The sequence below is a fragment of the Penicillium atrosanguineum genome (assembly GCF_028827265.1).
Source record: "Penicillium atrosanguineum strain IBT 20685 chromosome Unknown utg000001l_segment0_segment0, whole genome shotgun sequence".
Taxonomy (NCBI): Eukaryota; Fungi; Ascomycota; class Eurotiomycetes; order Eurotiales; family Aspergillaceae; genus Penicillium; species Penicillium atrosanguineum.
The window spans coordinates 1,653,666-1,680,134 of NW_026623133.1; the positions used below are offsets into that span (position 1 = coordinate 1,653,666).

General features: G+C 52.1%; 8 protein-coding genes across 8 annotated transcripts; 5 read left to right on the plus strand and 3 right to left on the minus strand.

The window, feature by feature from the left end:
- Positions 1-103: 103 nt before the first annotated feature.
- Positions 104-2,348, minus strand: N7443_000636 (putative serine-rich protein; the record flags this gene model as incomplete). The annotated part of the gene is made up of 2 exons (XM_056880692.1): positions 104-142; positions 195-2,348. 2 exons carry the CDS (start codon positions 2,346-2,348, stop codon positions 104-106), a joined length of 2,193 nt encoding a protein of 730 aa, XP_056745930.1.
- A 1,374-nt stretch (positions 2,349-3,722) lies between these two features.
- N7443_000637 (CAAX prenyl protease RCE1) lies at positions 3,723-4,970 on the plus strand (the record flags this gene model as incomplete). The annotated part of the gene is made up of 4 exons (XM_056880693.1): positions 3,723-3,780; positions 3,859-3,899; positions 3,962-4,342; positions 4,398-4,970. 4 exons carry the CDS (start codon positions 3,723-3,725, stop codon positions 4,968-4,970), a joined length of 1,053 nt encoding a protein of 350 aa, XP_056745931.1.
- Positions 4,971-6,489: 1,519 nt separating this feature from the next.
- On the minus strand, positions 6,490-9,405 carry N7443_000638 (leucine--tRNA ligase NAM2; the record flags this gene model as incomplete). The annotated part of the gene is made up of 1 exon (XM_056880694.1): positions 6,490-9,405. The coding sequence occupies one exon, from the start codon at positions 9,403-9,405 to the stop codon at positions 6,490-6,492; it is 2,916 nt and encodes a 971-aa protein (XP_056745932.1).
- A 219-nt stretch (positions 9,406-9,624) lies between these two features.
- N7443_000639 (Major facilitator superfamily domain general substrate transporter) lies at positions 9,625-10,161 on the plus strand (the record flags this gene model as incomplete). Its single annotated transcript, XM_056880695.1, has 1 exon — positions 9,625-10,161. One exon carries the CDS (start codon positions 9,625-9,627, stop codon positions 10,159-10,161), a length of 537 nt encoding a protein of 178 aa, XP_056745933.1.
- A 140-nt stretch (positions 10,162-10,301) lies between these two features.
- Positions 10,302-11,449, minus strand: N7443_000640 (sucrase/ferredoxin-like domain-containing protein; the record flags this gene model as incomplete). The annotated part of the gene is made up of 2 exons (XM_056880696.1): positions 10,302-10,985; positions 11,054-11,449. The coding sequence occupies 2 exons, from the start codon at positions 11,447-11,449 to the stop codon at positions 10,302-10,304; spliced, it is 1,080 nt and encodes a 359-aa protein (XP_056745934.1).
- A 2,421-nt stretch (positions 11,450-13,870) lies between these two features.
- fdh (formate dehydrogenase (NAD+) FDH1) lies at positions 13,871-15,106 on the plus strand (the record flags this gene model as incomplete). The annotated part of the gene is made up of 1 exon (XM_056880697.1): positions 13,871-15,106. One exon carries the CDS (start codon positions 13,871-13,873, stop codon positions 15,104-15,106), a length of 1,236 nt encoding a protein of 411 aa, XP_056745935.1.
- A 1,825-nt stretch (positions 15,107-16,931) lies between these two features.
- N7443_000642 (formin sepA) lies at positions 16,932-22,442 on the plus strand (the record flags this gene model as incomplete). The annotated part of the gene is made up of 5 exons (XM_056880698.1): positions 16,932-18,097; positions 18,149-20,483; positions 20,531-21,625; positions 21,680-21,913; positions 21,963-22,442. 5 exons carry the CDS (start codon positions 16,932-16,934, stop codon positions 22,440-22,442), a joined length of 5,310 nt encoding a protein of 1,769 aa, XP_056745936.1.
- Positions 22,443-23,087: 645 nt separating this feature from the next.
- Positions 23,088-24,918, plus strand: N7443_000643 (tRNA modification GTPase; the record flags this gene model as incomplete). Its single annotated transcript, XM_056880699.1, has 2 exons — positions 23,088-23,366; positions 23,428-24,918. The coding sequence occupies 2 exons, from the start codon at positions 23,088-23,090 to the stop codon at positions 24,916-24,918; spliced, it is 1,770 nt and encodes a 589-aa protein (XP_056745937.1).
- Positions 24,919-26,469: the final 1,551 nt, after the last annotated feature.

Consider the following 26,469-nt stretch of genomic DNA (forward strand, 5'->3'; position numbering starts at 1 on the left):
GCAGTGCGGATGTGGTTGAAGGAAAGAATTGTCCAAGTCGTGGTTGTAGGTAGGCAATGGAAGGAGAGGGGTTTGCAAGAGTTGGTCAGAGCAGTGTGGGTTATTAGAACCCTGTTGTTGTGCCAATGGCAGCCAATGTGATCTGCAATTCGTTAGATGTGTTGTTTGTTTACATTGGGATTGATTTGACTCACGATGATTACGATGATCACGACTCCTAGTGAGATCATCCAGCGATTAAGATTCCTCCACCACCGGGCGTTGTTGTATCGTCGCTGCTGCATATCTACAAGCTGCGATTCAAGTGCCATCTCAACATCGTCGTCCGATTCCAGCATTTCCGGTCCCATTTTGGGCTTGGGCGGAAGAGGGAGGAAAGAAGCGACAATCCAAGCCAGGGGGAAGATGAACCCTAACACGAAAGAGTAGACTTGGATGTTCCTCCGTCCAAAGACGGGCTCTGTAGTAGAATCCATAGAGGGACATGTCCACGCACTAGCAGAATGCTGGATGTTGCGTTTGTCATGGTACAGATGTGGGGACCAGCTGTGTCGCAGGCGATGACGGGGACCACCGGAGACTTCATATTCGTCAGGCTCGGGGGTCGGGACCCAATGGGCGCGGGGATCCCGAGGGTCACTATCGATCCGCTTCTGAAGGAAATGAACACGATCAGGCGCGCGAGGGCGAGGCGGTGCGTCCATTTCGGGCGATCCGGGTTGTTGTGATGGTGGTGGTGTTGTTTGTTGTGGTGACACGGGTCGTTGCGGTGATCGAGGTCGCTCTGGTGAGCGCGGACGCGGAATGTTGAGTGGCGTGGGCATTAAATTGAACACACTGGAATTCCCTGTGCCGGGACGCGCTGAAGAGGGCCGGCTCTGATCGAATATTGACAACGCAGAGTTCAGGCCGAGAGCATCTGCACAGTAGTAGACTTTGGCCCAGGTTGGGATGATTTGGAACAAGTTGCTGGAGCTGGTACCCGGGCGCTTCATGCTCCGCGTGCTATTACTGCGCTTGGACCCCGAGGAGAGGCTGTGTGGGAATGTAGGGCGAGATGGAAGGTTGGTCAGGCTGTCCAGATGCTCATCTTCGTCCGCGTCCTTGACGAGCCAGATGGATGAGGTTGTCTTATTCTGGCTCAGAACAGCACGGGCTGGAGCAGAAGGTTCCGAAATCTCTGCACTAGAAGTCTCGCGAGGAGTTGGCTCGTCAGAAAGCTCTTCATCATCCCAAACAGATGACACTCTCGATAAATGAGGGTTCCAGCGGCCCGATGCAGGGCCAGGTGTAAAATCACGTTCACTGGACATAGACGATTCTGCTCGAGAACTTGAAGATGGAGCACGAATGCGCGGGTATTGGATGGGAATACCGCTGTCAATGGCAGCTTGCACATCAGATACAGAGCGCAAGCTGCGCGAGGAAGATGTCGCAGAGCGCGACCGGCTTCCCGAAGGTACATTGGATACAGAGCGGAACGATGTCATAGACCGCAGGGGTGGGCTTGAATGGAAAGAGGGTGTACTCCCATTGAAGTGCTCGGTTGACGAGGCCATATGGATCCACGGCACACCACCAGGGTGCCTCACCACTGTTCCGTAAGATGAGAGGGAATTTGAGCGAGGGTCCGAGTCGTGAGAGTGAGATGTCCCAGGAGGAAGGAAGTTCACGCTGGAGTTATCCAGAGTGACAAAGTTCGGGCTGGAGGGTGCGCCGATCCGCTGGACATTAGGGCTCGAATTGATCCAAGACTCATCCTCCTCCGAGCTCGCAGACTTGGGTGATGTGGGTGGTTCGGACAGCACGGCCTTGATAGTGGGCGTGGCGGTGGGCAATACAAGCATCTCATCGTCTGAGAACTCGGCCTCGGAAGGCTCGGAGCCATAGTCGGGTGCTTTGCCAGACAGGATCTCTGGCAGCGACGATTTGCTGGACAGCGGATCATCATCCCACATCCCCGGCGGCGAGTTGCCGGGGTCGATAGTAGAGGAAATGTCCCAGCTGTCGACAACTGAATGGTCGCGCGCACTACTCTCCGCACCAGCGCTGAAGGTGGGCGAGGACCATGTCGATGTAGACGGCCCGGGCGTGTCGGCATAGCTGAACCCGGTATCTGAGATGTACTCTTGCGGATATTGCTGCTGTCCTTTGCCGGGAATTGGCAGCAGAATCTGTTCTACCTTGGTTGGGAACGGGGTGGCCGTGTAGAAGTCGACGTCCTCCTGCTCGCTGACCATGCGCAAAGACCGAGTTGGCGATCTCTCATTGTTGTGTGCTGAGCTGCGCTCTTGCAAAGCTCTCCGCCTCCGCGGGGGAGGCGAGTGTGACTGGACGTGTGAAGACATGTTGACGATGTCAAATTAGATCATGGTCGAAGAAGATAGTAAGAGCCAAAAGAATGTAAGTGTGCGCTCGAGGTCGAGCCGTCAACAATCCAGCAATATAAGTGATGTCAATCGAAATGGAAGAGTTGTTTTTGTTTTTCTGGATTGGATCGATCAATGTAAGGAATGTTCGCCCTGGGGTCGGGTTGATTTCCAGACTGGGAAGACTGGAGAAGTTCTAGATGGCCGAAAGGAGTTCCAAAAGAGTGTCAGACGATTAAAGAATCATCGAGAGGGGGTCAATTAAAGATCGTGTCAAACGTAGCAGGCCATGAAAAGAGCGTGAAGAAGCGTTAAAGGGACATTAAGCAGTTTCAAAAGAGCGACAAAAAGCAGACAACGACTGGGGAAGGAGAAGCTAAGCACGAAACATGAGACATTCTCGAGGCCAGGGGGAAAGGAATTTTGTTGCCCAGGGCGGCGGTGAACGGTGATGCAGGCGCCTATCACTGACTGAGATCTGGGCCCCAGGGGTATGCACCCTGCACGGCCCCAACTCACCTTTTTGTACTGCGTATAACTTCTTCTGCGGTTCCTTTTTGGGTCTCTTTTGGCCGTTTTCCCGCGCCCGACTGTGGGTTGTGATACGTCACCTTTCTACGGTAAGGCCCTTCTTGCCGACCTCGTGCTCTTTCCTTCTTTCTTTGCTCCTTTTTGGTATCCTACTGGTTCCCTATCGACTTTCCCAAGATTTCCTCATCCCCCTCATGTACTTGTGTGCCCGGTGGAGCCGATGCGTTGTCACTCCAGGATCGAATTATCGAATTAGCGCCCTGTTGGACGGACTTGAGGGGCCTGTCACTCCTCACGCCATTATTGCAATTCTGCCCACCTGCTATTGACAGAGGACACTCGTGAAAGTCGGAGAATTCTGTCCACGATCCCTCCCTGCGTAGTTTCATTGAGGTGGACCCTAGGGAGTTCGCCTGCAGATGATTCCTCATCCTAGGGCGGTTCTAAATTGTGAGCGTCACTCGTGGACGCTCGGTCCATCCGTTCGGCTGACCTGGGAGAACGATCCTAGTTTGGGACCTCTGGTCAGCTAGTGAATTATAGAAATGCAATTGATGAGTCTGAACACTCAGAACCTGAGGCGACAGCTGATGCTAGGACGTAACTGAAGACAAAATCACTCGGCTCGATTCACCTCTACCACGGACGGTACTGTACACTGTATTACACACTGCGCCACCACCACCCATGTATAACGGCCCCCGGTGCCTGTATGTATGGTCACATGCAGTCCCGCCCCCAACAGAGGATTTGCCTTGATAAATTGGCCTTCTTCGAATCCACCCACAAGTATCAACTCTCCACGTCTTGGCCTTGTCCACGATGGCTCCAGTTGATGGCATTCTGGCTCGTCTGAAGGTTCTATACTCCAAACACCAAGGTATGCCCTCCCCCTGGAATCCAAATCCTCCCGATTCTTGACGTGAAATCTCGACAGGTCACTAACTCAATCCCCCAGACGAACCGTCACTGTCGGTGCACAGCGTCGCTTTCCTCTCTGTAAATTAAAGCTACCCCGTAGAAAAAAAAAACATACTTTGCCACTAACGTGATTTATCTAGGTCGCCCTTACTTGCGTCTATGTGGTGCCTTTCTATCTTTCTCATGCCACGCGCCCCTCCCCCAGTCTGAGCCGCGACGCCCCGTCTGTCATTCGCGCGCGCATCCGCGCTGTCACGGGCTCATGTATCATTTGCTCGCTCGCCGTCCTGTGGATCATTGTCGAAAAGGGCAATTCTTCCCTCGGCGCCGCACTGTCTCTGTTAGGCTGGTGGCCGATCGATCTGGGTGATATTGCCCGGACTTTCCTGCTTACCGTGATCCTCTTCATCGGTCCGCTGTTCGAGCGCGGCATTGTTGAAAATGAATGGCGTGATTGGTTCCGTCGCAGCCGGTATTCCGAATCCCTGAGTGGCTGGATCGGGTGGAGGAATTATATCGCTGTAAGTGATCATCGTGACTTCGTTGCTAGATTTTGATATTGACCTTGTCGCTCAGGGCCCTGTTACGGAGGAGGTCATGTTCCGCTCAGCCATCATTCCTTTGCACTTGTTGGCGCACGTCTCGCCTGCCTATGTGGTCTTCGTCTCCCCGTTGTACTTTGGCATCGCTCATATTCACCACTTGTATGAGTTCCGCCTCACTCACCCGGATACTCCGGCTTTGGCGGCGCTGTTACGCTCACTCTTCCAGTTTGGCTATACTACCATCTTTGGCTGGTATGCCACCTTCATCTACCTGCGAACGGGTTCCTTGCTGGCTGTCATTCTGGTTCACAGCTTCTGCAACTGGTGTGGCTTGCCCCGTTTCTGGGGCTGTGTCGAGGCCGCCGAGCCGCAAGGTCCACCTATCACTCGTGGAAAGGAAGACTCTGATGGGACCGGGCCGTCTTTCAACGATGGCAGGTTGAGCATTGGTTGGACTCTCGCGTATTATCTGCTCCTGGTGGTCGGAGCGGTCGCATTCTCCCAGTGTCTATGGCCCTTGACCCATTCATACAATGCTCTGGTTACGTTTTCGTCGGTGGCAAAAACGGCGACGGCAAATACCAGCCAGCGAATGATTTCGTGACATTCATGAGTCTGTATCATTTGTTTCGTTGTATTTATGCATGGTCGTAGATTATTGATTGACGCGGGTCTGTTTGGCAATGTTTCATTTACTCCATGAACTGGAAGGTCTCATTGGGATGGTTACTGTATCAACTTTGGTGCTTTGATGAACATTTCAGGTGGCTGGGGCTTTTGCATATCTACGATCACCTGAGCGATAGGCATTTACCGGCGATACGAACTCTAAGCAATCAAAAGGCCTTCGAATCAAACATACGTTCGTAATATATGGAGTCGAGATGTCTACGATTAGCTGTTCCAAGGTTGGTTCAATTTTATTTAAATTGTGGTCGAAAAAAAAGTTCGTGCCGTTCCTGACCCAAAATATACATCTACTCCACATCGAATATATACACTATGCTCAACTCTATCGCAGTAACCCAAAACCTCACACCCAAACTAACCCGATTTTCCAAAACGCATAAAAGATGCATTTGGCTCTACTAGCTATTGTTGATTCTAATTCCCAAAGTAGTTCTTCCGTATTTTCACAAAAAGCCCAAATCCCCTCACCAACACTTCGGTCTTAACTCCGCTCAGCCCACTCCAACCCCGAATCAGGCCAAATCAAAATAAACACATCCCACCAAGTATCCAAGACATCTCGCAAATAGTTTAAACCTTCCAGATCTTCCTCGGTCAGATCGGCAACTCAATTGAACACCTTCTGTAGGTACACGGGCACCTCCCTGTGCACCTCAACCCTTGCAGCGGGTTCACACCGAGCCCACCCCTCCAAACCTTAGTGAATTATGAATAGACTAAGACACTCATTTCCTACAAGTTCAATAGTCGGGATCAGGATGTTGTGATCGATATGCTCAGTTAGGAGGCTATTGTTTATTTTGTTGCTGGTGGGAAGGTAATAGTTCGCGAAGGCCTTTGGAAGATGTAGGAAGGGATACTAGCCTCGCAGTCCACGATTTTACTTATTGGCCATTATTTGGTCGCTGCAGGATGCCCTGCGGATGAGTGTTGCAGATGCAGCCTCGATCTTGCAGATGTGAGTGGGAAATGTACTACGAGAGGGTTGGTCATTATTCGTTTGGCTTGCTTCCTATAGCCAATAGCCTCTCATCGTCGAGGGGCTTGTAATCGTCAAATAGCTCATTCATCCCCAGTACCCCATTTCTGCGGTTGCCATATCATCTCAGCTGGTCTCATGGGCAACACTATGTTCCCTTTCTTCGTACGAGGCCCTGGCGGCCTCGAGAACATATCGGCGTCCTTTATAGCTTGTGCCTAGCATGACCACGCTCTGCCCGGCCTCAACGACTTCCTTGTTGACTTCTCCATTGCCTTTCAGGCACGACAAGTAAGGAAGGAAAAATGTAGATCGGCAATTTTGTGGGTGTTCATGTAACTACCATGACGATGTGAATGTGAATGAGATTTCCATGTATTCCATGTAATGTACAAATATCTCGCTTTCTATAAATACAAGCTCTAAAATGGAGATAAGATGGGTCATTCCGAGATCAGAACACCACATTGACTAATTTACACCCCCTAACAACAATAACTCGTCGTCTCTTTTCCCAGTCATTCTTCTCCCGAAGCCACAGCTTGCCCTCGGCAGTCTCCAAGATCCGGCTAATGATCCAGTCTTGCTCCTCCTGGGAAGGGCCTTTGCCCTGGGACGAGGTGATGGGAGACATCATGCGGGGAATGGTAACAGCGCAGCGCAGCTTTCCGTTGATTTGAATGGCGACTGTTTGGCCGCCGCGGGCAGCGAGGACCTCGGCTTGTTCGTCCGTGAGAAGGTTTGTTGGCCACGGTGAAGACAAAATAGAGCGGAGGGAAGTTGAGTCCTTGATTAAGGGCTGGTGCAACAGTTCCCAGGACTCGGAGGCCAGGGCGGGGGCAATGGGTGAGAGGAGGCGGAGGAGAGCGGAGAGGGATAGGTAGTAAACAAGAGGAGAGGAAGGTGGAGTGGATGAAAGGGTATTGGTCAGTTTTGTCAAGTCCGAAATGACGGTGTTTAGTCCGTAGGGGTTGCTTTCGATGCAGGTTGTGACAGATGAGATGGTCTTGTGAGTGGCCAAGACGGCGTCTGTGTCGGAGTCACTTAAATCTTGCAAGGAAGAAGGGAGTGATACCGCATGACCTGCAGCGTTCAAGTCTGACGCGGAGATTGCCAACGAGGACCCAGTCAGTTGGTGCTGAGCGTCCAAGACGAGCTTCCACAGTCGTCCAAACCACCGCTCAACTCCGACAATCTTGGTCTCGTCCCACTCCAGCACTTCGCTGACTGGCGCAGAGAATAGAATGTGCGCGCGAGTGGCATCAGCGCCGTATTTGGTTGCGCACTCGGTTGGATCCACGCCGTTGTACTTGCTCTTCGACATCTTCTCATATGATACGTTGGGGGTGATTTGGGTTCCAGTTATCAACGGTTTATCGGGGTTGGTGAGATCCACTTCCGCTGGCAGCAAGAATCGACCAGTGTCTGGCTCCGTGAAGGTCTTGCCGTGCACCATTCCCTGGGAAAGAAGGGTCTTGAAAGGCTCTGGTGGTGCGCCAGAGTTATCGGCATGCGCACTAGCTGGGAACAATTCCGATTGAGACAGGAACTTATAGATAAAGCGAGCGTACAGCAGGTGAAGGATGGCATGCTCAACACCGCCAATGTACACATTCACTGGCTGTACGACAGATGGCGAGAATGGAGCATCCTTGTTCTTAGTATCTAAGAAACGCAGATAATACCAGGATGAATCAACGAAGGTATCCATGGTATCTGTATCGCGGCGCGCTGGGCCTCCGCAGCTTGGGCAATTGGTGTGAAGCCACTCTTTGGATGATTCAAGAGGGTTTCCCTTCTTACCCTTTAGCCACTCTCCCTCGATCTTTGGCAGTTTGACGGGAAGGTCCTTCGCAGGCACAGGGACAGGGCCACAATCACCACAGTGGATGATGGGAATAGGTGCACCCCAGTATCGCTGTCGGCTGATCAACCAGTCGCGCAGTCGCCACGTCTCTTTGAAATCGGCTTGTCCTACTTGCTTGAGATCGTTGACAATCTGCGTTGCCGCCTCTTTGGAGTGCAGCCCTTGGTACTTCCAACAATGCGAAGTAAGGACACCGTCCTGAGTGAAAGCTTTTGCATCCTGAGCAGGGACAAGAGTTTTGGATGTGTCACTTTCACCAATGACGAGGGTGATGGACTCGGGATTCACGTTCTCCTTGAAGAACGAGATATCTCTAGCGTCGTGACCAGGAACACCCATGACTGCTCCCTCGCCATAATCACTCAAGACGTAAGGCGCGACAAATATGGGGAGCTCTCTCTGGACATGAGCACTTTCATTGTCGATTTTTCGCAACGGATGAGATGCCGTGACACCATCAAGGCGGTAGCCCGCTTTTGAGTCGGCCGGGAGCGATGAAGCCTCGTCCAGGAACGTTCGAAGTGCGCTGTCCTTCTCTGCAGCCTTTAGCACGATGGGGTGATCCAGCGAAAGCGCAAGGTATTCAACGCCGTACAAAGTATCCGGACGTGTCGTAAACACATCCACGTTGACTTCGCCGTCCTGTCCCTCGATAGTCACGGGGAAAGTAACCTTCGCGCCAACGGATTTTCCAATCCAATTCCGCTGCATAGACAAAACACGGTCGGGCCAGCCGCCAGCAAGCGAGTCCAGATCCTTCAGTAGCGCTTCCTTGAAATCGGTGATCCGGAAGAACCACTGTTTCAAATTCAGCTTTTCCACTTTGGCTCCCGACCGCCATGAGAAGCCATTGGCATCGACCTGCTCATTCGCCAATACAGTCTTATCAACAGGATCGTAATTGACAAGCGCCTCTGCTTGATACGCCAACCCCTTCTCATACAACATCAAGAAGATGCGCTGGGTGTGCTCATAGAACTCCGGCGCACAAGTAGCTAGTTCCATATCCCAGTCGAATGAAGCAGAGATACTTCGCAGCTGCTCTTTCATCTTCGCAATATTCTGCTCCGTCCACTCCGCCGGGTCCACGCCTCGCTCTATCGCTGCGTTTTCCGCTGGCAGACCGAAGGCATCCCACCCCATTGGGTGCAGCACGTCATGACCGCGCATCTTGTAGAATCGTGACAGTACATCGGAAATCGTATATACTCGCAGATGGCCCATGTGCAGTGTGCCGGAGGGGTATGGGAACATCGATAAGACATAGGACTTGGGCTTCGGTTCGGTGCTTTGCACTACCGGGCGCGGGGATTCCGCATCTGACTTCCATTTCTCCTGCCATTTCTTGTCTAGCGCAGGCAGATCAAGTCTTCGAGAGATTGCAGCGGTCGTTGAGAGGCGGGTGAAGGCGTTGGAGGGAAGAAGTGGTCGCAGGATAGGACGCGCGCACAGCCGTGCTTGCGCGACGATGGGCGTCAATCGGATACGTGAAAAGTTCTGCATGATGATTCCTGTACCATCATGCAATCACCAAAATATTGCGACCAGCAGGTGCGGCGATAGCTTTGTCGAGAGTGATATGTTGACTGATCTTCACCTTTAAAACTTCCCCGGAGCCCGGGCAGCTTTAACCCCGATTAGGACTAGCGGCAGTCGCGACCTTTGGCGTAGGACCAGAAAGCGTTCGCGATGAGCTATAAACAGTATCATTAATTCGCCACAATGGATTCGGAAACGTCAAAGTCTCGAAGTTCGCTTGTAAATTCATCTTACAATTTTGAATTCGCCAATCGTCGCGACAAATCGGTCTATAAATTACGACCTTCCTCGTCTATCAAGCCAGCTCAAGCCGGGCGATGGATTGACGAAGCGAGGTTTCCACATCTCACAGAGTCATTCATCGAGCATACGGGTTGCAACTTGACAGAGCCTAACGATGAGGCCGTTGACATGGATTATTGCAACGGTGAAACCGACGAGAAAGAGAATCCAATTGACGAGGAAGTCGTCAAGGATGATATTCCCTCGCCAGCCAGGTCCACCGATTTCTGGGTATTGCCAGCGCCGAAATCACCATCAACGGGCGTTTTGGCTGCATTCTCCCCGGTGCCGTCATCTAAAAGCACCAAAGATGCGAAAGCTTCTATTCTGAAACGAAGGAAAGCTGATCTTGAGCAAGAGGGTTCAACAGACATCGATCAGTTGCCTTCGTCTCATAAGGAGAAACAAGAAAACTCCAAGAGACAGAGACGATCGTGAGAATTGTCTCGACAAAATTGAAAACAATGTACAGATACTTGAGATGTACTCTAAGCCTACAGTCCCGTTGATAATCGAACACATTGACTTGATCTAAAAAATGTCTATCAATCATTCATACACATGCAGAACAATTCGTTCTACAATCTAAGTATCCCTCCATCCCGATCAATCCCACCCCGGAAATGATCCTTCACAACTCTCCCTCCAACAATCGTCTCCTCCACAATTCCCTGCACGTGCTTAGGTTCCACCCTTCCATACCAGATTCCCTTACCCGCCAGCGGATGAGGCTCAGCCTGGCCCCCCACCGTCATCTCTGGCGGGATATAGACAATTATATTACCGGCATATTTATGTCCGCCAATATGACTGATCAACCCGATATTAGCATGATCAGGCCCATCAACAGTGCCTTCACGACCAGCTGAGGTAAATCCTCGCGACTGTAAGACGCGCTGGAACTCTGCTTCAAGCGCAGGGGCCATGATACCGCAGCGCATGTCACGGCCTCCGTGTCCACAGATTAGGACTGTTGGCGAGTGTTTGATGTCGAGGACTTCGAACTTTGATGCAAGGTTTGGAACGCGGGTCATTTCTGTGCGCTTTGTTTCTGGAAGGGAAGAGTGCACATGGTGGAGGCGTTCTGGGAGAAGGAAACCTCGTACGAATGTGGTGAGATCGATGGTCTCTGGTGATGAGAGAGTTTCTACCGGTATCGAAGGAATGTATTTGAATCCGGGGAAGAGAAATGCGGAAGCGGTGGAGGGGTTGTTGACAGTTGGGGCGAGGGAGGTATTTGTAACGAGGATATTATTGAAGGGCTGCAAATCGAGAACAAAGATTAGTGACAGCTCTGTGGTAAGTTTCGACGTAAAAAGCTACCACATACATCGAGATATGGACCCCCTCGGCCTAACAGGCCTTTCAGGCCTCGTACGAGGCTGCCCCAGCTCGTGTTATCTCCGTCATTCTCGATACGACTCGTCCAGTCTCTTTGGCCTGTACAAATCACCAGCTGCTGCGCATAGGCAACCATCGTCCCGTTCAATGGTTGTTCATGATCAATCGGTAATCCCTCCGGCATGGGCGGTGTCGGGCAATCGCAGGAGGATTCGGGGCATGCTTGAGTCACGGGAAATGGAGGAGGTATCTCTAGACGCGCGCGGTGTCGGCTGGATTGGATTGGGCTTGTGGACAGTAGTCGAATGAATCGTGGGCTCTGGTGTATCTGGCCGCTCCAATCGCGGGCAAGCGACTGCGCGACAGATGTGGGGCGCACTCTCATTGGATAAAGATTGAGGTTTTCGGATGGGAATGGATCTTAAAAATAATTACAATAGAAGGAGAGAAAGGAGAATACGCATAGGTAAAAGTAAAAGAATCGTTCAATGAGTATCTCCGAGGTGCTCGGAGCGGAGATAGCATATTATCAATCGCCGCCTTTGATTTGCCAACCAATTCCGCTAATAGTTGCCAAATAATACAGGCTCCTCACTTCGGCCTGTCAACAACTTCTCGACTCCCAGGGTCCCTATAGTCGTTATAACCCTCCTTGTCTAGTATTTCGTGGCCTGATTATGCCGGTTGTGCCATCTTTATACCCACAAACTTGCAGTATAGCCCGATTCAAGACCCAACTACGGTCGGTTCTTGAGACCGCATGTAGCCGTTTGGCGATCGTCGCATGCAGGTTTGCTGGCGGACCAAGCCTAAGCTTTGATCCCCTCGAACTGTCAAATGACAATTGTTGCTCATTTTGCCTTCTGTCGTTCGTGGCGATTGGCAGGTATTTGGGAACTTTCTCGAGTGTAGGCTCGGCGGATCTAAAATATGTAAAGCAAACGAGTAAACATCTGTTTTCAGAGTGATAATGCTCGCGAGAGAGCTGCAGACTCGCGGGTCTTTAGCGATCTATGAACATCCCATAAGTGAGCGATTTGATCATGGCCTGTCTCGTCGCAATGCAATTTTTGCTCGCTTTTGAGCGACTTGCATTTGGGGAGCGATGCTTGCATGGTGTTCGCAGCGATCCGGTGCCTTTCCAAAGGAGATTCCGTGGCATTTTGTCTTGTTGAGGGGCCCCGCATGGACACTCCAGGCTCAGGGGACAATTGGAGAATCCGCGCCTGGAACTGGGAATTGAGACGACCGTTAACCCACTGGCTTTCTCTGTCACTGTCGCAGATGTCGTTGGTATGCTTTCGTGTTATTCGATCATGTTCTCGACTCGCGTCTGCTATTCTAGTCAGTTGCCTGCTAACTAGATCCAGCTTCTCGGTTGAAATAAATCGTATTGTCCATGACGTCCTCTCAGCCTTGAGCAATTGAGGAGGTCAAGTTGAGAGCAACCGCGTAAAAGGCGACGGCGCCGCGGACTTCTCCTTCTGACCCGATCACGACCTCCTCTTAATCCGGTTATCCATCCCAACGATTCCGATGGTGGATCCGTGAGGGCAGATCTCCAAAAACCTCCTCACCGGAAAGATAGCCATGGCGGGTCCCCGTAGTTGGAGAAGGAGGGTAGGGCCGAAGTTCGGCAGAAAGCCGGACATCACTCGGAGGTCCCCATCTTGACATACCGGGCGCTGTGGTATCTTTAGTACTCCAGGTGAATGTGATATCTTCTCCAATTGGGATCCTTAGCTCCACAGGCGCAGTCCGTTGATGCTTTTTTTTTTTTTTGGCTTTCCTTGTTTCGGGGAGATAATTACCCCTCATTATATCAGCAGCCCCGCTGCGGGGAGCTATCCCAATGTGGCAAGCGCCATCAAACCGAGTCTCGGGGGTTGTTGTGCTGACGGGCTTTGTGGGCTGATGAGGACGCTTTCAGGGATTGTATGTACGAGCTTTTCTGAGATATGGACAACCATTCTCTGGCTATGTAAATGTATGTAGAGACAACGTCACTCAGGACAAATGACAAATGAAGTTGACGTGTGCCATCTCAAGAATGAGGTTCCCCGCACTCCGTCCGCGAGAGGCCTGAATAGAGTAGACGGAGCCGCGAGATGACAAGGCGATAGTCTTCGAGCATCTGGTTAGCGTCTATACTATGTGCTGCACTGTGCATTGACGACGCGGATCACCCCCGGCTGGAAATCGGACTTGAGAGCCGTGAACACGAACCACAGTGTCTCCTTCCCCTCCTATGTCCCTCGTGCGGAGAACACCACGGCCTCGTGACTGGTGCGTTCCCCCATCTTCCTTCCGAGCCGGGCAACCCACTGGCCCGCCCATGCCGTGTCTGCAAGTTTTGGCTTTCTGAGGGGAGTTGTACAGCGTGTTTTGGCTCCAATCCATGTTTGCATCTGCTAATAGAGGGGCCATCGGGGAGGGGGTCGGTCTTCTGTCTATATATAGTGGGCGTGTATCCGGTTTAACCTCTTTTTCTTTCTTTCTTTCTCTATCATCATTCCAATCAACTTCCATCCTCCCTCAATATAAATATAAAACAAGGTGAGCATCAAGCAAATGGCTTCTTACGTCAGGCCAGAAATGGCGCGCATTTCCCCCACTTTCCCCCGCTTCCGCTTGAGCTCTCTCCAACGCCGTTTCGGGCAATAGACTTCATCGAACGGTTATCCGGATTTGAGAACTTAAGAAACCGGCTATTGGAATTTGAAACTTTATAAAGGAGCTTGATCGCTGATATTTCTCATAGCTCTTCACACACTTCTCTCTGATTATCTCTTGATCATCATTCAAAATGGTATTTATCTCTTCCCTTTCCCGTCAATTACGACGACCGGCGACCCAACTCTTTACTTCCGGCCTTAAGCCTACTGTTGCCACCGGGTCCTTCGCGCCGGCCTTTGCCAATGCTCGTACGCTAACCGCATCTGCCAAACTTCAGGGCAAGGTTCTTTTGGTTCTCTACGACGGTGGTGAGCACTCCAAGCAGCAGCCTAAGCTGCTCGGTACCACCGAGAATGAGCTTGGTATCCGCAAGTGGCTCGAGGACCAGGGTCACACCCTGGTCACCACCTCTGACAAGGAGGGTGATGGTTCTACCTTCGACAAGGAGCTCGTCGACGCCGAGGTCATCATCACCACTCCCTTCCACCCCGGTTACCTCACTGCTGAGCGCCTTGCCAAGGCTAAGAAGCTCAAGCTTGCTGTCACTGCCGGTATCGGTTCTGACCACGTTGACCTGAACGCTGCCAACAAGACCAACGGCGGTGTCACCGTCGCTGAGGTCACTGGCTCTAACGTCGTCTCCGTCGCTGAGCACGTTATCATGACCATCCTCACCCTGGTCCGCAACTTCGTTCCCGCCCACGACCAGATCCGCAACGGCGAATGGAACGTCGCCGCTGTCGCCAAGAACGAGTACGACCTCGAGGGCAAGGTTGTTGGTACCGTTGCCGTCGGCCGTATCGGTGAGCGTGTCCTCCGCCGCCTGAAGCCCTTCGACTGCAAGGAGCTCCTCTACTATGACTACCAGCCCTTGTCCGCCGAGGTTGAGAAGGAGATCGGCTGCCGCCGTGTCGAGAACCTCGAGGAGATGCTCGCTCAGTGTGATGTTGTCACCATTAACTGCCCTCTCCACGAGCAGACTCGCGGTCTGTTCAACAAGGAGCTCATCTCCAAGATGAAGCCCGGTGCTTGGCTCGTCAACACCGCTCGTGGCGCTATTGTTGTCAAGGAGGACGTCGCTGAGGCCCTCAAGTCTGGCCACCTCCGCGGCTACGGTGGTGATGTCTGGTTCCCCCAGCCCGCCCCCAAGGACCACCCTCTCCGCTACGCCGAGCACCCCTGGGGCGGCGGTAACGCCATGGTTCCCCATATGTCTGGTACCTCCATCGATGCCCAGGTTCGCTACGCCGAGGGCACCAAGAACATCCTGGACAGCTACTTCTCCGGCCGTGAGGACTACCGCCCTCAGGACCTGATCGTCCACAAGGGTGACTACGCCACCAAGGCCTACGGTCAGCGCAAGTAAATATTGTCGGAGGTTTAAAAGCTCTGTAATTGGGCTCTTGTGATTCTCCTTTTGGTTCTTTTTCCTGATTGTTCATATTGCCCTTCTCACTTGCCCGGAAGGCATGGGTTTGGCCGAAAATGTCGCATCTACGATACCAATGAAATAAATATTCTTCGATGATTCCTTGTTTTGTTAGTTATATGTAGGCGCAAAGACCATCGGAGTGGGGCCGCTGTCGATCTCCGGAGGTTAGTAGATCATAAGATGAGTCTGGATAGGTCTTGTGGATCCCGGCTTTCAAGCATGGTTTGGCTAATGTAAGAAGCATGGTAGCTCTGTTGCTGTTCCTTAACCACGAGCTATTGCAAGCGACCGTAGTTAATATGGGCTTAACCAAATCGAAGTGTCATGTGCTAGTCTAGCAGCTATGCCCACGAAACAGACTGATATCACGACTTCCAAGGTTGCAGACACGCTCAAGACCATTTGAAATTTTAAGGGCCAAGAATATAAATTTAGATGCCAGTTATGAATCACTGAATCACACCAACGCCGCCCATGAACGAAAACCACAACACGATACCACACGGGACATCAGTGACGATTCCCTGCACCTTCTCGCCCTTCAGGCTCATCGTCATCGCTATCATCCATGAAGCCTTCTTCCAGGTCTCGACTAAGACGGCTTACAGGCTCAGGCGCCGTACTCCTACGGCGATCAAGTGCCTCCCTTCGCGCAGCGTCTATGTTCATGCCGATCATTAGCTCGCCTTCGTCATCGTCAATGCTAATGTTGTCATGGTCTGCCAAATGTGCGCCTCGTCGCCACGATGATGGAAGAAAAAAGCGCATCACTGCATCGGCTATGCGATCACGGAGCGAGAGCGTGTGAGCCGATATCGTATGGAGAGGGAGGTATTGAGAGTAGCGTTGTTGATATCGTCGGAAGAATGGAATTATCAATAACGAGAATAGTAGATAGACAGATAGCGCAATTGAGGCTGGAACCAGAATTGTCTGGAGGGAGTTGGAGTCAGTTTATTGGTCTTTATCGAGGTTCGTCTCAGGGATGACGACGCCGTCACACAGGGGGTGAAAAGGGGCCTGCGCAAACCTTTGCAATTCTACCGGAGGACCCCATCATGTATACTGATCCCCAAAGCGAATGTACAGCCGCGACAGTATGGTAAACGATGTCCGGTACTCCCGACGAAAGTGGATTAGGGATCTGTTTACTGCCGGAGTATCGGCACAACGGAGCAGATGTCGGGTTCGAATATAGGTACTCGATGAGAAACAAGTCATTAAGCAACACGTTCAAGATCCCAAAAGTGTAACTTGCGCATCATTCTCCATCTGTCGAAACCATCACAATCGTCAGGAACAAAGAAAGAAGACCTCACTCCCCCACGCGACTGCCTGGCCCCAGAGTCACCTGATCTCACGTGCAGCGGTCGGGGAGTTTCTCCGGCGCCCCCTAATCTGGCACTTGGTGACGCCCGTGCTTTCAGTTGATCGACCCTGGCGTCAGGACTCGTACTTGCATGCTGCAACTATTTTCGGATTACCCTTTCACTCCTTTCTTTGTGTGGTGTCCGGTCTCTCTTGTGCGTTCCCTAAAAGCGGTTCCGCCTTAGCAACCAAAGCGGGTATACTAACTAGGGAGGGACAAAACAGATCTTCGGACTATTGTGAATGTCATCTTTTTCGACCACGAGATCCATAGCGATCACCCCCACCTTGACCTGCGATTCCCGTTAATTCCTCTCGGTCGTTTTTGTGTGTCTGCGAGGGAGCGCCCTTTATGCTGCTCCCTGCCGCGTCTCAGTGATCCTCCGCCAACATGCCCGCCAATGCCGACAAAACCAGGCAATCTTCGGCTGGAAAATCATTCTTTGGGAGGAAACTGTACAAGGAGAGGCCGAATGATGAGCGCTACGATGCATACCCTGGCTCTCACGATAGCCTGGCCCCGCCAGGAAGCGCCGCCGGTTCTCGCTCGTCCCGCTATTCGAAGCGGTCCTCGATCCAATCCGTTGACATGACCCATGATCTCGACCCGGGAAGTCTTGCTCCGACCGCAGGTGTTATTACGTCCATTCCTTTCGAAAGTCTGCCCTCAGACACGAGAACCCCGATCCCCATTGATAGTATGCGCCCCGACTCCCGTCAGGAGCCCTCGCCCAACCACATTGGAAAAACCGGCGGTGATTATCATCAATATCCTACCTGGACATCGACATCTGCGCCGAACGGTTCTGGCCCACACCCCTCAGGGCCGCGCCCGCCCCCGCATGGCTCGAACACGACCATGACAAGCAGCGCATCAGGAGACCGCGGGGCGAGATACCAACAATGGGGACGCCCGGGAAGCTCAAACGCAAATCCTGGCATGAGCCATAACTCCATTGACTCCTCTTCGAACTCTCGCACCTCGCTCGACCAAAGTAGTCTTTATTCATCTCACTCCTCCAATACTCGCTCGAGCTATTTCTCTTCCTCAGATGGCTCATCCCGTACCCTCACCACCTCCCACTCCGGTGATCGCAATACCTCCCTCGCTCCCAGCGGAAGCTCTGGGCGCTTGTCAAATGCTCAAGCTGCCTGGCAAGCTTCCCAAAATAATATACCAGCAGCTGTACCCCGCCCTCCTGATAACTACCTGACTCGACCCAGAGATGACCGTATCGTCGACCAATTATTTCTGGAGCTTATGCAGAAGCGTGGATGGCAGAATCTTCCCGAACAAGCCAAACGGCAAATGCTGTCTTATCCTGCCTCTAAGAAGTGGACCCTGGTACATCAGGATCGACTGACGGAGCTGCAAGGTGAACAGAAGAGACGAGCCAATGCTCGGCAAACGCATGGCCATGATGGACTTTCGGGTCTGCTCGAGCGCGCCGATGAGGAAGGAAGCCCGGAGTGGTATGTGAAGAAGGTTATGGATGACACGATTACTTCCAAGCAACTGGCCAGTTTGAGCGTCAGCTTGCGGACACAACCAATCAGGTAGGTTTCACATCTGCCTCTGTTTTAGTTCTTATTTTAACGTGAAGACAGCTGGGTGAAAGCTTTCGTTGAAGCCCAGGGTCAAATTGCCCTGACCAATGTTCTCAACAAAATCAATCGACGAAAGGCCTCCGGCCCCGTTCCTGCGCCTCCGACTGGCGACAAGGACCTGGATCGTGAATATGACATTGCCAAATGTTTGAAAGGTCTAATGAACAACAAATACGGTGCAGACGACGCCCTCGAGCACCAAGGAGTTCTCGTTGCCCTTGTCAACTCGCTGTCATCGCCCCGTCTTAACACTCGGAAACTTGTCAGCGAAGTACTTACCTTCCTATGTCACTGGGCCGAAGGCCAAGGCCACCAAAAAGTGTTGCAGTCTATGGACAAAGTCAAGAACGACCACAGTGAAACCGGCCGCTTCGATGCCTGGATGCGTATCGTCGAAGTCACCATTGATGGCCGTGGCAAGATGGGAAGTTTGGTCGGCGCCAGCGAAGAGTACCGCAGTGGAGGCATTGGCATGGAAAACCTTCTTATGGAGTATGCTGTTTCGACAATGATCCTCATCAACATGTTGGTAGATGGGGCAGAGACCGACCTGCAGCTGCGATGCCACATTCGTGCACAATTCATCTCATGTGGTGTCAAACGTCTTCTGACGAAGATGGAGGGCTTCCAGTATGAGGTGATCGACAAGCAGATTGAGCGCTTCCGTGAAAACGAGGCTATCGATTATGAGGATCTTCTCCAACGGGAGAACAGCAGTATGAAGGACAGCGTTGAGGGCGAAGTTAAGGATATGAGCGACCCTCTCCAGATTGCAGATGCCATTGCAACTAGAATCAATGGAACTAGGGCCCATGACTACTTCCTCTCGGCTATGCAGCACATGCTGTTGATTCGTGAGAATGGCGGCGAAGAGAATTTACGGATGTTCCAGCTTGTGGATGCCATGATGAGCTATGTTGCTATGGACCGGAGGCTTCCCGATCTAGATCTTCGACAGGGCTTGGGTTTCACTGTGCAAAGTCTTTTGGATCGGCTTCATACAGATGCCGAGGCAAGACGCGTGTATGATGAGGCTTTGGAGGCTCGCCAAATCGCAGAGGCTGCCATCGCCGAGCGCGATGAGATGAAATCTCAGGTTGAGCTTGGTGCTGATGGTCTTGTCAGGAAACTCCAGAAGCAGATTGAGGAGCAAGCCGGTATAATCGAACTTCAAACTCGGACCAATGAGTCTTTCAAGGCCGAAGTTGCAGAGGTTCAAAGACTTCGCGCCCAGGAGTTGCAGCGCAATGAATTGGAGACCCGTGAGCTTTATCTGATGCTCCGGGATGCCCAAGATATTGCTGCATCCAATGCTCGCAAGAATGCCGCCCCCGACTCGGATCCGTCCCACCTGCCAGGTATTATGGACCGCGAACGTCTCATGGAGCGTCTGGAGCGTCAACTCGAGAGAACCAAGACCCAGTTCAAGCTTGAGGGCAAGGTCTGGGGCCAGCACGGCCCGTCCGATCGTCTGCGTGAGTTGCGCGAGAAGATGGAGGGCGAAGGTGATGAGGATTCTAGCGAGGAGTTCGCCGAGGAAACCCGTCGTAACATTGGCACCAATAACCTAGGATCCGTCTATAGGAAGCGCAGTCATGTGCCTGAGATGGATCAGGGCCCCAATGACCAAGCAATGGAGACTATGGATGAGGACGAGGAGGTATTTTATGAAAAGCCTCGTATGGTGGACTTGCGGCCTCGCATGAACCCTGCTCAGGCCTCCGGACTGCTAGGCGAACTGGCTTTGAAGGTTCCCAAGTATGATGAAGGTCCCGAGGGCTCTGGTACTGCACCAGAGGTGGCTGAAGCTGCCGCTGCCGCCGGAGATCAAACGGCCGGTGAGGCCGTGGCTAAGGAAGCGGCAGCCAAGATTGCTATGCCGCCGCCTCCACCTCCACCTCCCGGCGGTGCTAAAATCATACCACCACCTCCCCCTCCCCCGGGTGGCGGTGTTGTGCCCCCTCCTCCGCCGCCTCCGGGTGGTGCCAAAATTCCTCCGCCGCCTCCTCCGCCAGGTGGTGCCAAAATCCCAGCGCCGCCGCCGCCGCCTGGCGGCGCCAAGGTCCCCGGTCTCCCACCCCCTCCCCCTCCGCCTGGAGGCAAAGCCGGAGTCCCTCCTCCCCCGCCTCCTCCAGGTGGAAGTGTCGGTGCTCCACCACCGCCTCCTGCGCCTGGTGGCAAGGGTGGATTTGCGCCTCCTCCTCCCCCTCCGCCCAGCGCTCCATTGGGCGCTGGCTGGAGGCCCAATTACATGGTTGACGATGCTATTTCCTCTACAACTCACATGCCGTCTATTAGACCCAAAAAGAAGCTCAAGGCTTTGCATTGGGACAAAGTCGACACCCCCAAGTGACTGTGTGGGCCGCTCACGCACCAACCCAGGAGGACAAAGAACAGAAATACACCGATCTGGCCAAGAAAGGTGTTTTGGACGAGGTCGAGCGTCTCTTTATGGCTAAAGAGCACAAGATCTTCGGAAATAGCACAGCCGCTAAGAAACGCAAGGATAAGAAGCAGGTCATCTCTAACGACCTGTCCAAGAACTTCCAGATCGCCCTTTCCAAATTCTCTCAGTTCCCGCCCGAGGATGTTGTGCGAATGGTCATTCACTGTGACCGCGATATTTTGGATAACATGGTCGTTATGGACTTCTTGCAAAGAGATGAGATGTGCACAATTCCTGAAAACGTTGGCAAGTTGATGGCTCCGTACAGTCGAGACTGGACAGTTCCCGGTGCTGCCAGCTCTGAGCGTGAGCAAGATCCCAGTGAGCTCACCCGCGAGGATCAAATCTATTTATCCACCGCCTTTGAGCTGAATCACTACTGGAAGGCGAGAATGAGAGCTCTTGCGCTCACTCGTTCCTTCGAGCATGAGTATGAGTACATCTCTTCCAGGTTGCAAGAAGTTGTCAAAGTCAGCGAGTCTTTGCGGGACTCCGTCGCTTTGATGAACGTCCTTGGGTTGATTCTGGATATTGGTAACTTCATGAACGACGCCAACAAGCAAGCCCAAGGCTTCAAGCTTAGCTCCCTCGCCCGCCTAGGTATGGTCAAGGATGACAAGAACGAGACTACCTTTGCCGACTTGGTTGAGCGTATCGTTCGCAACCAATATCCCGAGTGGGAAGGATTCTCCGAGGAAATTGGCGGTGTCATTGGCCTGCAGAAGATCAACGTCGATCAATTGCGCAGCGATTCCATCAAGTATATCAGCAACATCAAGAATGTCCAGGCCAGCTTGGATGCTGGTAACTTGAGTGACCCGAAGAAATTTCATCCTCAAGATCGTGTCAGCCAGGTTGTTCAGCGAAGTATGAAGGATGCTCGTCGCAAGGCCGAGCAGTTGCAGCTGTACTTGGATGAAATGGTTAAGTCTTACGACGAAATTATGATGTTCTACGGCGAAGACAACACAGATGAGAACGCTCGCCGTGACTTCTTCGCGAAGTTGTCCTCCTTCTTGGTTGAATGGAAGGTAGGTTAACTCATGCCCGCTTTTGATTGAAATCGCTAACCATCTTATCAACAGAAATCGCGTGAGAAAAACGTTGGTCTGGAAGAATCCAGGAAGCGCACTGAAGCATCCTTGGCTCGCAAGCGGGTTAATGTGAACCTTGCCAATGGTGCTGCCGCCGAGACAGTAATCTCGCCCGCCTCAAGCGGTGCAATGGACTCTCTGCTCGAGAAACTTCGCGCGGCTGCTCCTCAAGCTAAGGATCAACGAGACCGCCGTCGCCGTGCTCGTCTTAAGGAACGTCACCAGGTCCGCGTTGCCTCCGGCCAGAAGCCCCCCTGACGCTGATGGCGAAGAGGGCGAAGAGGGCACTGACAAGCCAGTTGATGACGACGCCAGGACCGATGAGAATGGCCTCTTGAGCCCTCCGATGCCCGAAGAGGGAGGAGAGGCCAAGGAAGTTTCCGAAGGCGAGGATGTTGCTGACCGTGCGGCCAGTATGCTCCTGGGCCTGCGGAGTAACTCCGATGCCGCCGGAGGCGATCGTGCCAGACGCAGAAGAGAAAGCGCCGACGAAGAGCGCCGCAATCGCCGCATGAGACGCCGCAATGGTGCAAGCGGAAGCAAAGATAGCGCAGATGGCGGTCTGCCGACCGTCCAAGAACCACAATCTCCATCACGGACCGATTCCATTAACACGGAGAATGCCTTGCCAAGTCCACCGCAGGAAGAGGCACAACCTTCAGAACCGCCGTCTATCGTGGTATCAGAGCAATCTGATGCCCCTGAACCAGAGGCCGGTTCATCCCCCAATCAACCGATTGAAGTTTCGGATTGAGCCCGGGTCCCCATAATCTAATGCCTAGATTCACTGATGCCGTCTCGGAATCTCTCCTTATTTTTTGTCTGCATCATACACCTACCTCCCTCGACTGTATAATACCCCTTTTTTTCTCCCTTCCCGCTCTTTGACACCGTTTTCTTTGATCTGTCTGTGATGAGCATGGTGTGATGATACCATCGTCTTCTATTTTCTTGCCTTTCCTGTGCAATTTTTTGGTTTGTCTGTCGAGGGCACTTTCGCATACTCACCTGGCTATTCCACTAGGTGCGGTCTCTCTCATTGTACATAATTCTCCTTTGCTCCTTCATGCGCTTTTGGTCATGATTTATGTCCATGGTCAAAAGCTTTGTCAATTGCATCTTCTGGATGTTGTCCTTATACTTTGGTTTCCCTATCCGGTTTCATGTATGGATACATATTCTGCATATATATATATATATATATATTTGATGTTAGAGGAGATCTTTTAATTAGACATCATAGTGAAAACTGGCGGGAACATTTCAATCTACTATCTTCGACTTGTAACTACTTATACAATCTGAACTCAGTCACGTGTGCCTTATCGATATCATTATCGCCTATCGCGACAACTTGTTCAACATTTCCAACTCGTTTCAAACAAGATAATAATTGCGCATGCGAGCCTTAAGATCTCGAGTCTTGCGTTGGGCCCCGCCGCGCCCATCACGGCACTCAACAAGAGTGGCTGATCAGGATAAGTCGCCCTTCCCACGCCATGTCCTGATCTCCGAAACGCCGGTCCTGCGGAGGACTCCCGGACACATTAGAAGCTTCTCCTCGACACCCCCCTCGCTTTTCATGCTAGATGCAGATTCTACAATTTATGCTTTATCAACAGCACCAGGTAGAGCAGCCATTGCCGTCGTACGGGTATCTGGTCCGGCATGTGTTTCGGTACGTTCTCACGAAGATTCATCTGTCACGCGAAACCAGACTAACAACATAACCATACTAGATCTACAAAGCACTATGTCCGAAATATCCCCTCCCAAAGCCTCGATTTGCCGCCCTGCGCACCCTCTACGACCCAGCAAAACCGGCCTCCCCAAATAGCGTCCTAGACGCCGGCGCTCTCGTCCTCTACTTCCCTGGCCCGAAAACAGTCACAGGCGAAGATGTCCTAGAACTCCATATCCACGGCGGCCCGGCAATCGTCAAAGCCGTACTTGCAGGCATTGCAAGCATAAACCACCCAGACACGGTAGTCCGATACGCCGAACCGGGCGAATTCACGCGCCGCGCTTTTATGAATGATCGGCTCGGTCTCCCGCAGATCGAAGCTCTAGGAGATACACTATCCGCTGATACCGAGCAGCAGCGTCGATTGGCGGTGCGTGGTGCAAGTGATGCTTTGCTGAAACGCTACGAGCTCTGGAGGCAGCAGCTACTGTATGCGCGCGGCGAGCTGGAGGCGTTGATTGATTTCTCGGAGGATCAGCATTTTGACGAGTCAACCGAGGAGCTAGTCTCTTCCGTTGCGGGCCAGGTGCGCGATCTGCAGGTGCAGATTGGATTTCATATTCAGAATGCTTCCAGGGGTGAATTGTTGAGGAATGGTATCAAGGTTGCGCTTTTGGGGGCGCCTAATGCCGGGAAGAGTTCTCTACTTAATCGCATTGTTGGGAAGGAGGCTGCTATTGTAAGTACCGAGGAAGGTACGACGAGGGATATTGTTGATGTTGGGATTGATTTGGGTGGGTGGTTTTGTAAGCTTGGTGATATGGCTGGAATCCGTGCGGAAGCTGGAATGAAGCCTGGGTCGATTGTGGGAGCTGTCGAGAAGGAGGGCATTCGAAGGGCGAGAGCTAGGGCTTTGGAGTCGGATGTCGTCGTTGTGGTTGTTTCGTTAGAAGAGACGACACAGGGTGTTCGGCTTTTCGTGGAACCTGAGGTTCTAGATGCGGTCAATGAATGTGTCAAGGCAGACAAATGTCTGGTGATTGCTATCAACAAATGCGACAAGCTTTCCTCGGAGAGACACGAACTTCCGGCTCTGACGGATTCTATCCGCGATGTCTTCCCTGCTGTCCCAAGAGAACGAGTCTTCGCCATCTCCTGCAATGGAGCGCAACGCGGATCCTTGTCCTCTGAGACCGACCCAGGCCATCTACAAGCATTCCTACGCGGGCTAATCTCAACATTCGAGCATATCGCATCGCCACTAGGTATGGACGGAGAAGGCCAATATGATACCTCGTATTGGGAAGATTCATTGGGTGTGACACATCGGCAAAGCTCGAATTTACAAAAATGCCTCGATCACCTCGACGACTTCCTTTCCCAGTCTACCCCCTCCGAGAGCGAGTTCGCCTCCATCGACGGTGAGATTGACATCGTCACGGCCGCTGAGCACCTGCGCTTTGCAGCAGATATGCTGGCCAAGATCACCGGCAAGGGTGAGAGTGGAGATGTCGAAGATGTGTTGGGTGTTGTCTTCGAGAAGTGAGTTGTCCTTTGTCTTTGCTGCGATTCCGTGGATGGCGAGTTGACTTTTATCGTACAGATTCTGCGTCGGAAAGTGAACCACCAGTGGCTTCATCCATGTTGAAATTATCCACGTACTGTGAATTGGATGAATCGACTTTGATCGGGCCTATGCTGGGTCATCCCCAAGCACTTTCATGGAGTAGAGGGTGTTGCAGTCCATCACTTTTCCGTCACGGCCTGAATGCACGAGACAGCGAGCCTGGAGGGATTCAGTTGGATGGCTTGGTGGTCTCTTCCGGCTTGCTGGCAGGGGAATTATAACCTCCACGACCCATTGTGAGAGACTTGTCGAGATAGCGAGAGCGAGATTCTTCAAATGCTGAAGAGATAGAGCAAGAGGTGGATACCAGATACCAACAATGTATTATATTCTGAGAGTGAGGCTTGAAGAATTGTAGATCATGACCACGGACCAAACCTAAGGTATTTATATCAGCCTGTCGAAACAAGTGTCTGCCTTGATGTAAGAGTCCCCGTGGCCGTGAATCATCCAGGCACCCAGAAACTTCCATAATCTTCCCCATTCGGGCGAACTTCGAGAGGCATTTCCGACCAAAGAATTGGGCGCCCGCATGTCTGACTCAGGGCCGACTCATATCTCGGGATCGTTAGCTTCAGTACCTTTCAGCAAGCTGAGGATAGCCAAATTGGGACTCCGCCTGAACCCGGCACGCCTCGCTAGCTAGGTAGGTGATAGCGTGATGGCATGATAGTATAGAAATGCTACCGTGCCTTTGATGACACTAGAAATTCTGGTCACATGGGGCCATCTTCAGCTGATGAAGCGCGCTTCTTGCGGGTTTGAAGTTGAAACATGCTTCCAACGGATTTCGGCTGAGGTGTGGCGCATTCACTTATTCATCCTATTGTCGCTAGCTGACCAAGCGACTGGGACGACTAATATACCGGAAGAGTAGCTTATTGGTTGTCGGAGATTGTGTGAGTCTTAAGGCTGGAACTCTGTGTCAGATTTCTAAGAATAGCAGTGAGTGGCCGGGTGCTCTGTCCTACGGTGGTGGGTGTATTAGTTATCAACGTGGCCTGGACATGAGGCTTTCACGAACCACCGGGGCTATTAATGGAATAGAAATAAGAAACCCACGTTGCGCCCCTGTAGTATCGTCAGGGGGGTTGTTTCGTCTCAAGGGCCAGTTCGCGTGGCTGATTGTATTTGTTTGCCTATTTAGTGCAATGAACAGTCCAACAATTCAACGCGCTGACCTGAGTTGATTACTGATAAGTGCATTCATGGCCTACAACATACTCAAGGTAGTCTAGCTCGGACGCCATGATGAAGTGGGGGCCGCGTGGGATCTATGAATAGACCCTTGCTCGACCATATGGCTTTCGAGCCCTGCGACTCTTTGGAGCTGCAGCATGTATCTTTTACATGAAGATTTGCTTATCTTTATTCCTCGGTACTTCTATTGGAGAGGAGCTACTTAAACCCGGCACATTCGGCTAAATAAGCGAGACCCCTCATTTTAGACCCCAACGGCATGAAAAATCA